Source organism: Physeter macrocephalus, chromosome 11 (assembly GCF_002837175.3).
Source record: "Physeter macrocephalus isolate SW-GA chromosome 11, ASM283717v5, whole genome shotgun sequence".
In the NCBI taxonomy this organism is placed as follows: domain Eukaryota; kingdom Metazoa; phylum Chordata; class Mammalia; order Artiodactyla; family Physeteridae; genus Physeter; species Physeter macrocephalus.
The window spans coordinates 29,943,119-29,960,634 of NC_041224.1; the positions used below are offsets into that span (position 1 = coordinate 29,943,119).

Below are 17,516 nucleotides of genomic sequence, written 5' to 3' on the forward strand. Positions count from 1 at the left end.
GACGTGTTTTAATTAATATTCTCCATTTAAATCTAATTACAAAAATAAAACTCTGCTTGTCTCTCTGCTCTGCAACTCGCCGGGCCTCTAATTGTATTGACAGCGCATGTGGTCACATCAGAGTCTAGTCTCATTTTGGTCCTCTTGCACTTTGTGTATCCCATCCACCTGGCGAAGCCCTACTGATGGAGAAATTGCTGGTTAGGCAAGAGAAATTTTTTATCATTTTATTATTTTTAAAAACCCATTCATAAAATTATCTCCATTTCATCTGATTTTGAAATTGAAAGAAATCCTCTTTGAGGCCCGTGAGGGCCTTAGATGGTCCCGATTTCTATAAAAAGCTAATTATTGTAACTGTGGCTCTTGGATAGACTGCAGAGCAGAAAGGTCTGCTGTAACAGTGAACATGTTGAGGGGGGGCTCCTTTGCATCCAGATCCTTCTTCTGACTTCACCAGAGAGAGAATATCCTCCTTCCTGTTTCCCTGCGGGTCAGTCTCTCTCTAAATGTTTGCCCTAAAGAGACATCTCCCACCCTGGGGCCACTAGAATTCAACAGATGACAAACCTTTGAGGTCAGGAACCTGTCTTCTTTCCATTAAGTTAGCCCAACCTGAGCTGTGGGAGCTCATATTTGCGTTCTGAAGTGTTTTCTAATTTTAACACTCAGAGAACTAATTTTCCTATTAAGTGGTTTCCTGCACTTTCAACATTGTTATAACTTTAATCATATGATATAGTTGAGGTTGGAAACGATCTTAGTTACTTTCGGTGTTCGGGGAGAAGTTTTCATGATAGTGCATGTGAAAGGAAATAACGGAATTCCGCGATTTCACGAAGTGAACAGAAAAAAATCCCATCGATTTACGGAATCCTTTGAGTGCTGACCTTGTACCTGAAAAGGCAGGGGCAAGAGAAGGAGACACGCATTCACTGAGGGGCTCCCGGGTACCAGACGCTTGGCGCTGTTTGCTTCTTCCCCTGCCGACACCACCTACGTTCTGTTCTATTTGTCCCTTCCTCCCTCTGATGACCCTTCTCTCTTCTGTAACTGACTCACTCACCGTTTTCTGAGCAAACTTTTTTGCGCCTGATGGAGCAGAGGTAGGAGAACAAGAGGCGCAGCAGGACGGGGCTGTGGAATGCACTGTCGGAGTCCTCGGAGGTTCGGAGAGATGGGAGCGCAAATTGGACTTGAGACTTAGGTCATCGGTGCCCTTCAGTCTTGTGCACTGGTTGAAGAAGCCAGATTTGGGTGGGTTGAGAATTAAAGATGAAGAATTTAAAAGTATAGACTTTTTTTTTTTTTTTGAGAAGTTGGGTTCTGAAGAAGAGGCAGTAGCAAGAAAGGAGCTTCTAAGGAGAGTTATTTTGCGAAGGTGAGAGACTGAAACATAAATACAGGCCAGTGAGAATAGAGAGATGAAGGCTCAGGGAGAGTTTATTTTGTGGGTGGATGAGGACTGCTTGGATATCAAGAAGAGGGCTACCTTAAACATTTTTTATATGCCGAGCTGTTACCTCCTTTATTTCTCATAACATCCTTATTACAGGGGAGAAAATCTTTTCCTCTACCCTCTTAGGTTCAGTGTGTAGGGCCTGTAAATTAAACTGACAAAAGACAGATTAACAGGAGAAAAGGGTTGAAAGAAATGAAAACAGAAAAGAAATTAAAGACCAAAGAAGCCATTAGGCTTGAGATTTTTACATACCATTTTAATAAAAGACAGTACATTGTGGAGAGGTGATCAGACAAAGGGAAAGGGGTCTGGGCTCCAGGACTGTTAAGTAGATGCGGGAATCTAACAGAAGATAAGGGGTTTTTTTTCCCTAGTAAGATTTGTTTGTGCAGAGTCGTCTCTGGGCCATCTTTGTTTCTCCAGTGACAAGGGTTGTTTTCCTCCTGGTCCAAGAGTGGGGAGGGGGACACTTTCACAGTGATTTAGGCAGAAAGGGGGAGGGCAGAGAGTTCCTGCAGTGTCTGCTGTTTCTCAGTTGTGTCAGGGCAAAATTAATCCTATGCCAGAGTGGCATATTTTGAGGTGACAAGTTCTGACCCCCTTCATTGTGAACCAGGTAAATGGCAGTGCCCCCATTATACAGATGAGGAAAGTCAATCAAGCATCTTGCCTAAGCTTGATTACCTTCTAAGGGATGGACCTGGGATCCCATCCCATATCTGTCCAACTTTACAAAGGCTATTGCTTCTCTGTTATAATATACTGTGGGGACTTCTGTGTAGAAGCGTGTTCCCAATAAACATTTCATGAAGCCTAGGAAATCCAGTGAGGCATTGCTCTAGCGCTAATTTCCTCCTTGAGATACTCAAAGCAATCTTAATGCCAGTTTTTTGGGAAGAGTGTTCATCAGCTTCACAGCTAACATCCTGTTAGTTAATTGGGGGCAGGGTCTGAGCTACCCTTTGTGATCAAGGGTGTAATAACTTGAATTCTGATGTTTTGCAAAGTACAGTAATTCAGTCTAACTTGGGTCATAATAACAGCTGTCAACTTAGTTATTTTCATGGAGTAACTATAATACACTAAGATGTCAGGTACATAAATTATTCAGCTCACAATTCCAAAGTTTTATAGAGAGCTTGTTGAATTTAGAGACAAATGATGTGACATTGGGAAAAGCCAGGGGAAAATTATTCAATATCACATGCCTTTTACGATTTAATTGCTGCCTGTTTCCACTCTGAATTGAACTCTGGAAGGCATTTTCTTTTCACAGTCACAAAATGCATTTCTCTATGCAGCAAATAAGATGTAGCTCTGGGGTTTTTTCAACGAAACACAATGAAAAGATTCAGTTGAAATTTCATTGTCTGTTGATAAACACTTGGTGCCTGATTTCAGCCAGTTTCAAATGGATTTATTTTTAAACTCGGCTTCTGTAAATTGTCCTGACAGTAAATAATAAAATCAGATGATTATTCTAATAGAGAAAACAAACACAATAGAACTGCTTGTATTGCTGTGTCCTGGCCGTTTAGCGTCTTGGCTGAAACATGTTCTCTTGATGGGGCTTTACAGGGACCTGGGAACATAGCAAAATGCCACCCAGGCAAGAAAAAGACAGTTGCCATGCTGACTGCAGAGTATAGAATATTTCAAGATCGAATCCTCAGTTATGAGAAGGCTTTGTTTCTCTTAATTAAATCAGGGTGCAGACCACACCAATTACATTCCAGAACACACCAGGTACATGAAAACTGGGACTTGAAAATTTCTGCAGCATACTTTTCATCTTCTTTTTTCCCGTTAATACTGTGCTGGTCTCCTTCACAAAATAGTAGGTGCCTCAGCAATATAGCCAGTGTCCTCCCAACTCAATAAGGAATTTTTCTCACTCTCTCAGTGGGGTTTTGCTCTGAAACATGGCACGTGAACTCAGTGCCTGGCTCGTTCCTCTTCTGGACGGGGAGGGGCTTCAGGAACGGCGGGTGCTGTGTGCTGTCTGTATGCTCCAGGGCTTGGCACAGGGCAGATCCTCAGCGAATGGGCGTTTCATGAAATGAAGCCCCCGAGGTCTCAGGGTTCCTTTATGTGCTGCGTTGCATCTTCACATTTTTTTGAGCTCTCTATCCAAATAACAGCAGCTCACGAGCATGCCAGAACTCATAAATGTTCATTGATAATGAGGATTTGCTTATGGGAAACGAGTGCCTCAGAGCGTGAAGTTGAGGCTTTAGAAGGGAGATGTCTGGTCCCTCTGGGACTGTTGCAGTGGTTCTGACCACGTGTTCATTTCTCGCACTTGGGACTTGGGAGTGAAGGGGTAGCTTGAGGAAGCTGTCAGATGGAGTTAGACGCTCAGCCTTCCTTTCGAAACACTCACGTCTCTGAGAAATGTCCTAATGTTAAATGTCCATAAATTGGGTCAGCGTCAGGTGAGTTTCAGGTAATTTGTTAGCCCTCCGTACAAGTATCTGAAGCTTATCCAGAAGCGTTGGAACAAACCTCCCATCTCCATCTTAGGTGTTCCTTTTGAAATATATTTTTAAGGATAAAATGGAATTCTTAGTAACCGATACTACTGAAGAGGAATCCAGTTGAAGGATGACCCATGGCTCTTTGGAGAAAATGGTTCAGTTTTTCTGCAACCAGGAACATTCGTGAGAGCCGGCCATCCCCTCTGGCCAGTGTTTCACACTCTCCCGGGCAGAGGCGTCGGATTTCACCGCCCTTTCTATCCCCTTGATGGCGAGCACGTCGGTGCCAAGCTGCAAAACATTCTCTCTGACTCCATCCCAGCCCATTGCTGACGGGAGGTGCAGGGCAGACAGCTTTGAAGTATCAGCGGAGTGGTTTTTAAAACATTCTTGTTTTAGCAGAAATGGATGCAGTTGACGTTCACGGCGATTCCTTTTTCCCAACAGGTTCTTAGCATGCTCATCAATGCAGCTTACAAACCTGGAAGGGTATTACGGGAATTACAGCTGGTGGAAGACCCACACTGGAATTTTCAGGAGGAGACACTGAAGGCCAAGTAAGTGTTTTCAATTCTGGAAAACCAGGGTTCTCGGCATTCTTTGCCTGCCACTTTGGAACTTGTCCTTCCTCTTTTTCACATGGCCCAGAGAAGTGGAAACCAACAGAAGGCTTGTTGTTCTGCAGTTCTGTGCACCACACACAGAGTTTATTGTGTTAAATATTCGGAATAAAAATGTACTGATGGGTTGTTTGATCCAAAGGGAAACATTTATATAAAGAGAGGATTTCTCTTATCATTATTATACGTTTTTCATTAACAGATCTTAATATCTGATACTGTAGAGTTTATGCCAGATACAATGTTCCTTACTCTGAGAGTTGACAGTTTTAAAAAATAGGAAGAACCAATACCTCTCTTTGGTTTTGGTTAATAGGCTGTGGGTGGACATGTAGTTGGTCACTTATTTTATTTGGAAACAGGCTAATTGGAAAGGTAATGTTTGCTTTGCTTTAAGTTTCTTGAGCTCTGAAATTGGGAACACCCCCTGGCCTGCTTTGCGAGAACTCAGTTGTTTAGGAGACAGATAGAAGAAGACCCATGTCTCAAGATAACTTTATGTTTAATAATAGTTTTGGTGGTTTGAGAGGGCTTTTAATAGCCACTTAATTCTTTTCAAATGGAATAGATCTTCACTGGTCCACTTCCTGTGTAATGGTGTCAAAAGGTATCACTTAGCTGTAACATTTGGAAAATGATGCCGTTTAAACAGTGAACTACTTTTCAATGGCTAGGGCATACCTAAGCCCTCCTTTAGGGAAAGTGCCTGTCCTATTTGTAGTGAAAATTCAGGAATATTAAATAACTTATATGACCAGTGGTATTTTCCTGCATGGTTAGCTTACAACAGAACTGAGTACAGACGTGGAGAAATTCACAGTTATTTGCATTCATTGTTAGTTATCCACTCAGCTTTTCCTGTGTCTTTTTTGAGCATCTCTGTAATTTTAGATTCAACGAAAGTCATGTATGGTCTAATGATACTCCACGACACCACAAAAGTTAAAGGGAATACGTGTAAATAAGGAGAGTTTTGGTTTGTTGGAAGGTGTCGTGTCAGTGAAGGGTGACCATACCTCACCCTTCCCTTCTTTCCCAAGAAATATTTAACTGAACTTCACCTGTAGCCCAGAAAAAAATAAAACATGTTATTTTTCCAATCTAACATTCTGTATTTTTCTACTTTATATAAGCTGGAGATCATCAGCCACAGTAGAATACTTTGTTATAATGTCGATTCATACTGGTAGTGGTGGCAGGGAACCCGGGCGAGTATTTATAGAGAGAAACCCTTCTTACGTCTGGTTTTAAAATTTTTCTGTAAAATTCAGTACATCCAAAATACACCCAAGGATATGGGAATAGTAAAAGTACAACAATCTTAAATTCCATTAAAATCTCCCCTGCTCCCTAAGCTAGCCAGAAACTCACTCCAGATTCCCAGAGTGACAGGGAGAGTTCACTTTGCACTGTTTGCACTCATTTTTCCATTGCCAAGTTGATCAGAGCTTTTATGAAACCAGCCTGATACAATCAAAACAGACACAGCGCGACCCAGCCCTGCTGTATCGTAAAGGCAACGTATTACCTATTATATCAAACATGACAGCACGTTCCTTAGCAGAATCTTACACGGCAACTTATAATGAGAAAATATGTGTCTGAACTGGATTTCAAGTGTCTGGATCACAGTAGCATCTTAAAGCAGCTGCTAACAGTGACAGATTTACAGTCAGCGGGAATATCCCTTATAATACTACATGTTGAGTCACCTCTTTCCCTCTGATGTAAAACGACAACATTTTAGATCTTGATAACTTTGATGTTTTCCTTGGTGCAAAAGGGAGGAGAGAGAGTTGACTTCTCCCCATTTTGCTCAAAGGCCAAGATGCTTTCTTTCGTGAATAAGTTAACTCAGCGAGGGCGGAGACCTGCGTTTAAGGCATTCAGTTGTCTCGGTTGTGGTCCTTGAATTATAAAACCACAGAGAGTGTTCTCAGTAAGAAAGGGCGTGAGAGTCTTCTCTGTAGAGCTTTGGGAACGCTGTCACTTAGCATCTGGGGGGGTTCTGATTGGTTTTTTCCTCTTCTGAAAAGACCCATTTAGTTGAGAGGGTAGGGGTGACATTGACAAGGGTTGATGTGTAAATAGACGAAAAGACGAACACTGTCATCTACAGTCGTCCCCCAGTGATTTTGCCTATTTAGCCAACAACCATACCTTTTATACTAGAACAAATTATTGAAATGTTTGAACACTGTATAAGAAGCCTATCATATAACGAGTCTTCAACATGGACTGAAAGGCAGAACCAGAAATAGCTTGTGCTGAAAGGAAAAGGGGACGCTAGCGTAGTTCGCTTCAGCAGCTCTGGAAGAGGACATTGTTTCTTTCCGATGGATTGAAGTTACTAAATTGACCTACATTATTTAGAATTTCGGGAGGAGGAATTTAGGCTATACCTGGCTATACCTTAGGGGGATTAAAAAAAAAATCCAGTCCTATGCTTTTAGAGACATTTACATGTGTTTTCCAACATGTTATAGAATCTTCCTGAGGGGGAAGAATTGTTAACTCTTGTTTGAATGGCTTTTGTGACAACCTTTATAAAAGCCAGGCGGAGGTTTAATAGATTTTCCCAGTCTTCTTTTGTTACAGTTATGCAGAATATTTAAAGTGGAAATATCCTGGTGTAATTTTGAGTGAACTAGATTTCATTATCACTTAGGCAGAAGCAAAGCGATAAAGTCAAATCTTTACTTTTAGGTGAGTCATGTTCAGCTCTATGGAAATGATATTTTCGTTTCTTTTTTCATAAGCAGTGACGATTTTGTATGTGTTTTCATTTATTTTACCTTTTCGGGGGCATTTATTCATGCCCATGCTTTATGAACAGTAAGATGTAATATTTGACTATCAAGGAGATTTATGTGAAAAAGGATTCCCAAACTGAGAGACTTTTCACTGAAAAAAGATTTTGTTGGTCCATATGTTAATTTTTACTTTGCTCAGATTTGTGAAATTTGCTCTCGTGAAAACGTATGCCGTAAACATTACGTTAAGCAAGCGGGTAAACCCGTTTCTGAAGAGAAGACTGAATTTCGGTGTGTAATAAATTCATCAGGTTATGGGCGTGGCGTTTCTGGGTCACACACAGACCAGTTTAGGATGTTCTGAATTAGAGGTTGTCTTTCACAAAATAAACGCCCACCCCATTTATCACACAGAGTTCCCATGACTTGAAATACAGGAATCAAGAAGGAAGAGAGAAATTTCTGAGGTTGAGGATCTTAAGACTGGAAACTAGTGTTGCACTGACTGTAGTTCTAGATTAAGAATCTGTGACCAGTGAAGTAAAAGCTTTGTTTTGAGGGAAGTCGGGGCCATCTCTTACTCTTTATTGCTAATGAGAAGAGTGATTTTTCTCACTGTGTGCCACGCATCCTTATTTCTGCAGTTATCATCTTTTTTTTCCCCTTTTAATTCTACCTTAAATATTTGAGGATGTGAATTCAGCTTGACAGACTGGAGCCTTATTCTCCACTGTCATCATAGTCCTGTCACAAGTAAATCTTGCATCACAAGATTTTTTAAAAAGGTCCTGATATGGGTCATTTTGAAAGATGAATGATAGAACTTAGGCCAGATTGACGTCATTCTCCTTGCACCAGCGTTGGTGTTTTCACTTTGTATTTCTTTTTGACTCAACATCCATTTTGATTTTTCTCAACTCTTAACTAAAAGAGAAGAGACCGTTTTCCCCAGAACTCTTGTTTGTCCATCTTCATATGTCTGTCTCCACCCTGCCACATGCACTCACGTGTGGACATAAATCCCTACTTTGGCTGATAGGAAATTAATGGAAAGCTACCCACACTTCCTTATTGATGTCAGGGGGAAAACCCCTTCATCTACCCTCTTAGGTTAAGTACCTGGGAGCCTGCAAACTAAACTGACAAAAGACAGCCAAAAAAAAAAGAAAAAAAAAAAAGACCATTTCTTTCCTGGTGCAACGGATGTACACACAGAAGTGCTCTATGATGTGTAACTCAAAGGGACAGTTAGGGTTTGGAGCTTATACCTAAGTCATCCCTAACTTAGTGGGGGGGAAGGGGGTAGGGAGAAAAGGCCTCTGGGGAAGAACAAATAGGTTTCTTTGGGAATTCAAGTGGGTTTTTAGGAGAAAAACTGGGAGATAAGAAAGTTTGGAACAGTTTGTTTATACAGGCAGGAGTGGCCTTTCTGTCTTCTTCAAGGCCATGAAACTCCTCCAAGAGGGGATTTATGGTAGGTTTATCCCTAGGATGAGACGCGCCCCCCCAAAGAGGGGATTCATGGCGATCCTCATTTCTCAGAAATTTCTGCCTTTAGTCAGATAATGGAAACTCCAAGAAAGCTGCCTTCTGCATCTGTTGAATCGTAAACGTCTTCCTCTTAAAATAGTCTCTGTGTGCACTCTGAGATTCTGAGTGGGTCCCCACGGTCACAGCAGGGAGGCAATCCTTCCAGGCCCCTCCATCGTTCTCGGCCTTCCTGTACTGTTTCAAAGTGTGCTCTCAATCAGCCCTGCAGTCACGAGGGTGGACAGCACGTACTCTTAACAACCATTCTGGACCCAGACAACCATTCTGTTTTTCACTTCCTGTATTCAATAAATTACACGAGATAGTCAACACTTTATTATGATATAAGCTTTGTGTTGGATGATTTTGCCCAGCCATAGGTTAATGTGAGTGTCCTGAGCGCATTTAAGGTAGGCCAGTCTAAGCTATGATGTTCGGTAGGTTGGGTGTACTACATGCATCTCCAGCTTATGATATTTTTAACTTAAGGTGGGTTTATTGGGATGTAACCCCCATCGGAAGTCAGGGAAGATCTGCAGACAGCTGTGTAAAGGAGCAGGTTGACACTGCTGATGCGGAAACTGACGAGGTCAGCCTTCCTTGGTGGTTCTTTCTCTCTCAATTTTGCTTAGTTTTCCAAAAATGAACACAAGTGCTCCAGCCAGAGCTACCACTACATGCGGTTTTCCTGGAAAATAACTTATCGTTCAGGATTTCAACTTGAAAATTAGGGTGCACGTTAAAAACATAGTTTAATAGGCCCAGCTATTTTGATGTATTCTCATTTCAGTGGACTCTTAAGTTTAGGGAGATGTGAAGTAAATAAAGACATATGATCGGTTGCCAACTGAGAAGTTTATCATTCTTTTGTACCAATGATAGTTTTAAAAACTGTATTGAAAGGTGACTCAAACTATTTCGAAGAGCTCACCTTTTCAGCCAGCATGGTTTTACATCATTATTAAATAGGCATTTGGATGAGAGCCGTAGTACTTATTTTTAAAACAGGAGTCCATCCAACCTGCTTTCCAGAAGATCTGGTTTCTAGTTTTTCGTTGGTGACTTCATGCGGTTTTTCTTGGAGAGGAGAAAGTGTTTTTTTTCTCAAGGGTCATGAGCAACGAGTGACACTGTCTAGATTCCAGAAGCATTCTGGGGGGGTGTTCAATTACGTAGACCCCGGTGAGAATACGCCAACTGGGAATCTTTATTTTGGGATCCTGTTTTAGCCTGGTCGCCACATACATTGCCCATGGCACTGGGCATTTCTTAAAAATATTTTTGTTGGGGCTTCCCTGGTGGCGCAGTGGTTGGGGGTCCGCCTGCCGATGCAGGGGACGCGGGTTCGTGCCCGGGTCCGGGAGGATCCCGCGTGCCGCGGGGAGGCTGGGCCCGTGGGCCATGGCCGCTGGGCCTGCGCGTCCGGAGCCTGTGCTCCGCGGCGGGAGGGGCCACGGCGGTGGGAGGCCCGCGTACCGCAAAAAAATATATATATATGTATATATTTTTGTGAACTCATAAGGAACAATGAAAACAAATGACAGAGAAACCACACACAACCTGCTTTGTTTTTAGAAAGTGAATGGGCCGCTTTGGAATCCACTGAACAAAAATAGATCTGAGTAAGTGTGTGGTCTCTCCATCACTTTTTCTTCTTTGTTTCTAGGTATAGAGGCAAAACATACAGGGCCGTGGCCAAGATCGTCCGAACATCTGACCAAGTAGCAGATTTCTGCCGCCGTGTTTGTGCCAAGCTCGAATGCTGTCCAAATTTGTTCAGTCCTGTGCTGGTTTCTGAAAACTGCCCGGAGAACTGCTCCATTCACACCAAAACCAAATACAGTAAGTGCAAATCTGAAGAGAACGTTGGTCTGTGGGCCTACCCGCAGACCATCTAGTCATGTAGTTGGTGGGCTGTTTTTTTGTTTGTTTGTTTATTTGTTTTTGTTTAAACACCTTTTGCATAGTTTTTCCTAGGAATTGTTGCTGGAGAATTCTTTAAGGTTTACTTAGTAGATACTTGTTTCTCTCCTAGAATAAGGAAGGGATGGGGATATCTCCAGCTCTGCTGTGACCACACTCCAGGATGAGCTGCTTTGTGGTTCCCTCTAGGTGTCAGACACTAATGGATAAGTGTTTGTTCACACCCAAGAACCCCATGGCGTTTCTTGACAGTTTTATAAGTGCCATCTTTACGGACCAAATTCAAGTGGAAGGTACTGGAAATAGACAGCTTTAGTCCTGAAAGAAACCTACACTAGTCGGTCATTTTGCATATAAGGAATTTGAGGTGTGGAGGCTGAGTGACTTTCCTCTAAGTACAGTGGTGTGGGGACGTGTGGACACGTGCTTCACTGCAGGGTGGGAAACAGCCGCTGTCATCCAGGAGCCGTGCATTTGGTATTTTCCTTTGTATGCCTCCAGCCATAGATAAAGGTTCCTTTGGTGCATCTGGTTCTTTTATGGAATAATGTGAGTTCCATATGGAACAGTTGAGGCTTTGGCTAATGAGGAAGCATGTCAGTGTTGATCATAATTGAAAACTGGACCCATAATAGGTTTTAGTTAGTTGATTATACATTCAAGTGATAAAATACATCAATCATTATTGAAAGTTGGTAAATAATTTTCTAACTATTGCTCTAGGGGGTAATACAGACATGTAACTGTTATTGAATTCAGAAGTAATGAAAGTCTCCACTGAGAGAGAAAAGAATAAAGTGTATAGTTATGTAGTAGGTAAGGAACATTATTTGAAAAGACAAAAGGTGCCCCATTAATTTGGGCTGTGTGTTTGCCAGTTGGTCTTGGTCAGATCGAGAGATGGGGAAATCCTTCGTGACCAGAACCCTCCAGGAGGTGTTCATTGTTGTGCTTGTTGATTCTTCAAGCTTCAGACTCGGGGGCAGCTGTTGGAGCATCTCCAGTGGGAGTGGTTGCCACCACTGTGTTCAGTATTGGGGGCAAGGAAGGGGAGCAGAGAGAAACTCCTGAAATAACTCTAAGCTTGTTTGGCTCACCTTCTGTCTTAGTCTGCTCGGGCCGCCACAGCAAAGTCCCACAGACTCGGGGGGCTTAAACAACAGACATTCATTTCTCCCAGTTTTGGAGGCTGGAAGTCCAGATCGAGGTGTCAGCAGGGCTGGTTTCTCCTGGGGCCTCTCTCCTTGCCCTGCAGTCGGCCGCCTCCTCACTGTGTCTCTTCCTCATCTTGTCGGGCTATCGGTCCTGTTGGGTCAGGGCCTCACCCTTATGACCTCATTAACCGTAATCACCTCCCTGAAGGCCCGTCTCCAGATGCAGTCACATTGGGGGTTAGGGCTTCTCCAGTTGAATTTGCGAGGGGCTGTGCAGGTGGCAGATGACACTGTTCTGTCCGTAACACCTTGTAAGAGGGGCTGTGCAGGTGGCAGATGACACTATTCTGTCCGTAACACCTTGTAAACACGAGGGCACTGGGGACAGGTTTCCCCCCTGTGGAGCTGTTTTCTCAGAACTGTTACCTGAGGTGTAAATGGGATGTGAAGTTTCGATGGTCTCAGATGAAGGAATGATCTCTCTCTCACTTTCCCCCTCCCTCTCCTTTTACTTTTCCTTCTCTCCTCCCTCCGCCTTGCTCCTGTCTCTCTCCTCCCCATCTATGCATGCCCATGGGTGTAACCTTTTAATGAAGTTTTTAATCTCATCGTCTCTCTCCCTGTAGCTTATTATTATGGGAAGAGAAAGAAGATCATTAAGCCCCCGATTGGAGAAAGCAGTGTTGAAAGCGGACACCCGAAACCGGCCAGACGCAGGAAACGACGAAAATCCATTTTTGTGCAGAAGAAGCGGAGGTCCTCTACCGTGGGCTTTGCCGCAGGCTCCGGGGAGGTATGTTCCGCTCGGAAGCTTCCCACGTTCGATCGGGAAGCGCGGCCCTGGCTTCACAGCCAAGGCCGGGTTGAAGTTTGATGCTAAACGGTGAGAATCGTGAACTGCCAGAACCCCCTCCTTATTTGTCGAACGCAGACTTAACATTGCAGCGTCTCGACTGGGAAGGGGCTGCAGGTGGGACCCGGGGTGGGACCATGGCATCCATCTTCCGAGGAGGCCTCCTTGGACAAATCTCACCAGGAGGGTGGCACCGGCACCTGGGCAAGAGAGGGTCTGGGGTGGAGTTGCGGGCCCCCTCCCCCGCCTTCCTGAGCCCCCTCCCCCGCCTTCCCGGAGGCCCCCTTCCCCGCCACCTCAGTGCCTCTGCCGTCCTCCTAGGAAAGTGAAGAGGAGGATGCAGACGCCCTGGACGATGACACCGGGAGTGAGGAGACCGGCTCCGAGCTCCGTGATGACCAGACGGACACGTCCTCGGCCGAGGTACCCTCCGCCCGGCCCCGGAGGGCTGTGACCCTGAGGAATGGCTCGGAGCCCGAGCGCCGGGCGCCCGTGGAGAGGACGCGGAGGGGCCGGAGGGCCCAGGCCACCCCCAGCGCCGAGGGGGCCCCCGGGGGCCCGGCCTCCAGCCAGCAAGCAGCGGAGGTAAAGCTCAGGCCACTTCAGCTGGCCCATCTGGTGTCCCCAGTGGGGCAACACGGGACCTCAGTTGGGGGACCCCTGTTTAAGTTAGACACTAGCAGCTGCCCCGGCTCTGTTGCTAAATCAGGGGCGGAAAGCTTGGTTGAGTCCGCATCCCACAGAGCAGGACGGTGAACCTCAGGATGGGGTTCTGGGGGAAGTAATAGCACCTCTTTTTCTGGAAGGTTTTAAAACCACAGGGATTCTTGTCAGGAGAACAGACAGAATAAGTTCTCAAGGTCTCATTAAACACTAGGCTCTCCCTCCTTAGGAGACCTTGTGATGCTATAAAATGTGTAGTCGGGGTATCTGGTCTCCCCTGAGCCCACGTGTTACACGATCAGCTGGAAGGTCGCTGGCGCCAGCGTCACGAACGTAAACGGGGGCATAGCGGCCTCGCATGCCTACACCGGCTCCTGCCCCGTCTCCTCGACCAGAGATCCCACACTCAGCCCCAGAGCTCCTGAACTTGGGGGTCAACAGTGGCCGTCACTGTGCCTTTTTTTTTAACCTCTAAAGATACACAAGTCTTTGGAGCAAAGTCATAACCCAGACGAGTTGCTAAGAGCACCCCTGGATACCGGCCACCTCTGCACCTGTCCAGGTGCCTAGTGAGGAGGCCGCGAGTGGTCCAGAAAGCCCGGCTCCAGCCCTCAGGGTTCAGAGAGGGTCCCACCATCCGGGAAGTGATAAAACAGCCTCCTGTTTCCCTTCCCTCTGCAGGCGGTGAAGCAAGAGGAGGAGGAGAGGCTGGTCCTGGAGAGCAACCCCTTGGAGTGGTCGGTGACAGACGTGGTGAGGTTCATCAAGCTGACGGACTGTGCCCCCCTGGCCAAAATATTTCAGGAGCAGGTACGGGGTTCTGCTGCGCAGCAGCTGTTTTGGTTCTGAGCCTCTGGGTCTTCTGTGTCAGCTGGCTTCCTGGGGCTTGGCCACGGCAGGGTGTGGGGGGCTTCCTCGTCCCTGGGGGCAGGGGAGCAGGAGACCCGGGCTCCACGTGTGGTCCCACCTGCAGCTCCGTGGGGTCTCTTTGCCGTGCAGTGGAGACGGGAGCTCCGGCCCCTACTAGGGCTTCTCGGATGCCCCTTGGTGAGGGCTGGGTCTTATGCAGCCTGGCCAGGCTGGAGGTCAGGGCTCCCAGCTCTGCCTTGGCTGGCGGGTGGGGTGCGCGTTGTCCCGTGGTGGAGCAGTTGTCGTCTGAAAGGCTTTTGTCTCCCCAGCTCCCCCTTTCCAGTAGAGAGAACAGGCTTCCATTAGCCCTCTTTTCATTTGTGCCCGTTGGCATTTCTGGGCTGCCAGCTTGTGTCACACTAAAGACACAGGAGGCCAACAAACAAAAGCTCAAAGAGCTGGCTACCGTGTCAGATCTGGAGTCCCACTGTCCCTGGCTGGTCTGCCTTCTTTTCTTCACCTTCCAGAGTCTTCTTATGTTTGTCTTATTTATAACATTCAGGGCTTTTACTTCTCGAGAGAAAGAGGGAAAAGTCTACTTGATCTTCCCAGAGGCAGAAGCCCTCAGGCCATTGCGTTTTATTTAATGCTGCTTTTGTCACTGTTTTCTTACTTTCTTCACTTCTTTCTTTGTAAATTATTTTAAAGCCTATGGTACGTTAGGTACTATGCTAAATTATGGATAAATGGGAGAACTATTGATATAATTTATACCTTAAAATTTTTTAATCTAGCAGATGAAATGATGTGCCATAAGGAAGGAGGGTTTTTATCTATATTTTCCCTTAAGTTAGTATGAAAACAAATCCCTGCTCTAAATATAATCCACCTTGCACACTTCTCACTGGCCTCACATAGAAGGTTCAAGTGGAAGCCTGTCACTTGCTCTACTATGTTTGCTCAATTTGTTGACATTTCTTGCATTGTTGCACAGTGTAAGCGACCTTGCATTTCACTAAAGTACTGTTTTCCATGTCATAAATTCATTATATGTCCATCTAGCTTTTTTTTTAGATCATACAAACCAATAGTCTAGAAAGAGGGTAATTCAAGCATTAAATCATTAAGAAAACAAGAAAGGCCTCTGATTTCCCCTGTACCCAGTGAATTTCTCAGATTTTCTCCCAAGGCCACCAAAATGCAGTAATGAATTGTAAAAAGCAAATTAATGTGGTTCCCAGCTCCTCCCAGAAGAGGGGAGTTCTCAGTGTTCCAAGGTTTCCACTGATGGACCATTAGCGTCTTCTGTAGACACCCAGTAAGTGCACCGAACGAGTGAATGGTGGCTGGAAGGCCAGGCCACCTCCTTTCTGTCTGACACCAGCTGCACGCCCTCTCTGGACGACACTCAAAAGCAGACAAAAAGAAAAAGGTTCCTTGTCCGTAAAGAACGTGGTAATGAGCATGTCCCTTCATTTAAACACACAGACAGGAAAGAAAGAGAATTGTGAGAAACGTGAGGACTCACATGATTTGGGGCTTGTTGAGAAACGGCATCTCGGTCTTGAAAACAAGAACAAAGCAGAAGGTTGAAATCCTGCTTAAAGCATTGCCCGATGCAGCAGTTTTCCGATCTGGTATTTATTACCAGGAGCACCTCGAAAACAGCATCTCATTTGCATACGTGACGAGCGCTGATGACACAGATTTACCACGTGTTCCAGCCGGTCCTGTGTTCACTCAGTCTGCGCCCACTGAATGCCTGGTACAGACCTTGGACTATCCACGAGGCAGATACAGAAGGTATCGGTCTGTGTTAGTCCAAGGTCTTGTTTTGAGACTCACGTGCCACTTTGAACTGACGCATGTTTTCCAGTTGGGCCTCTCATGGGACAAAGAACAGAGGCTATTTGTGCTGTGAAGGGCAGACAAGCTCCGTGTTGATTCCTTTCGTAAATATCTGGTAATAAGCAAGAAGGTGAAAACAAAGCTGATTTGTGAGAAAGGCTAAAATACTACTGATACTGAATCATCCTTAATTGGACTTTATTCCCTGTTTATAACAACATCTCGGGAAGTTTCGTGCCTTCCCAAGCCAAGGCATCTAAGAAGGAAACATTCCCGACACTTGGCCACTTCTAGGATCAACAAGGGGCATCTGCTCACATCACCTAAAAACTTGGCCTTACATACCTACTTATTTCTCTTATAGAAAGAAAAATAGGTAGAATTTAATCGATTATAGGCTTATTTCTATTTAAAGTTCTCTGTTAGACCGTTTCATCTGTCACAGTAAAAGGCTGTTCCCGGCGGGGCTGCCTGAAGTCCGTGGGCACCTGAGCGTGGATTTTGTTCAACCAGACCTTTAATTACTAATTTGTTCTATCACCTTTGAGCCCAAACACCACAGCTCTGATTTGATGGGCCCTCCAGTGGGTCACTCCAGGCGTCGTATGAGTTTTTAGAGGAATGGGGAGGACCTGGGGGTTTATCCACCAGCATGTGAGAGAAATCACAGCACGTGGGGTCACAGCTACGCGCCTTCACTCCCTGGATTCCGAGTCGTAAATTCAGAGACTACCGTAGTCACCAGGAGCGTTTACAAAAATTACAAACTTCCCGTTACCAGAATATATGCTTTTTAACTCTGAAATGTTCTAGTAACTGCTTAAAAAATCTATACTCTATAATTTCATGCTGCAAATATGTACATTATACAGGGAGACTCCACACGTCTATAAAAAACAGGAAAGTCTTAAATAAAATTTTGCCTATTCATTCACCTTTTGTGAATCAGAGCCATGCAATAAGCAAACTACCCAAATTCGTGGTTTACTTTTAATAAAGAAATTCCAGGATAGTTTCAGGTGTAATCCACATTTAGACTAATTCCTTCCTCTTTCTACTTCTGTAAGCCCTGAATATCCCTCTAAGGAACCACCAACTCCTAAACTGACCTCTGTATCAAAAATAAATGTGATTTTCCCATGTACTAAGTATAACTTTTATGTTTTGTATTTTATCTTATTTCATTTCTTAAAAATGAGTAGTCCATTTATGGTAATTCTGTATTTATTAACCCAGCAAGTGATTTGCCAGCCATTCTGAATTATACGGGAGCATATCTCTAAAACTTAAATCAACTGTGAGGTCTGTTAACTACAAGATCAATGAAAAAAATAACTTCTTTGGAACCAAAACAAAAGCTATGATGAGAGGGATTATAGATGGG

At 44.7% G+C, this 17,516-nt stretch overlaps 1 protein-coding gene across 1 annotated transcript in view; it reads left to right on the forward strand.

Moving 5' to 3' along the window:
• Positions 1-14,462, forward strand: part of SFMBT2 (Scm like with four mbt domains 2) — a 216,486-nt gene extending 202,024 nt beyond the window's left edge. The window contains 6 exon segments of the mRNA XM_007126577.4: positions 4,387-4,496; positions 10,509-10,684; positions 12,546-12,712; positions 13,094-13,357; positions 14,117-14,262; positions 14,264-14,462. Of these exon segments, the coding sequence (XP_007126639.3) occupies positions 4,387-4,496; positions 10,509-10,684; positions 12,546-12,712; positions 13,094-13,357; positions 14,117-14,262; positions 14,264-14,462 (1,062 nt within the window).
• Positions 14,463-17,516: the final 3,054 nt, after the last annotated feature.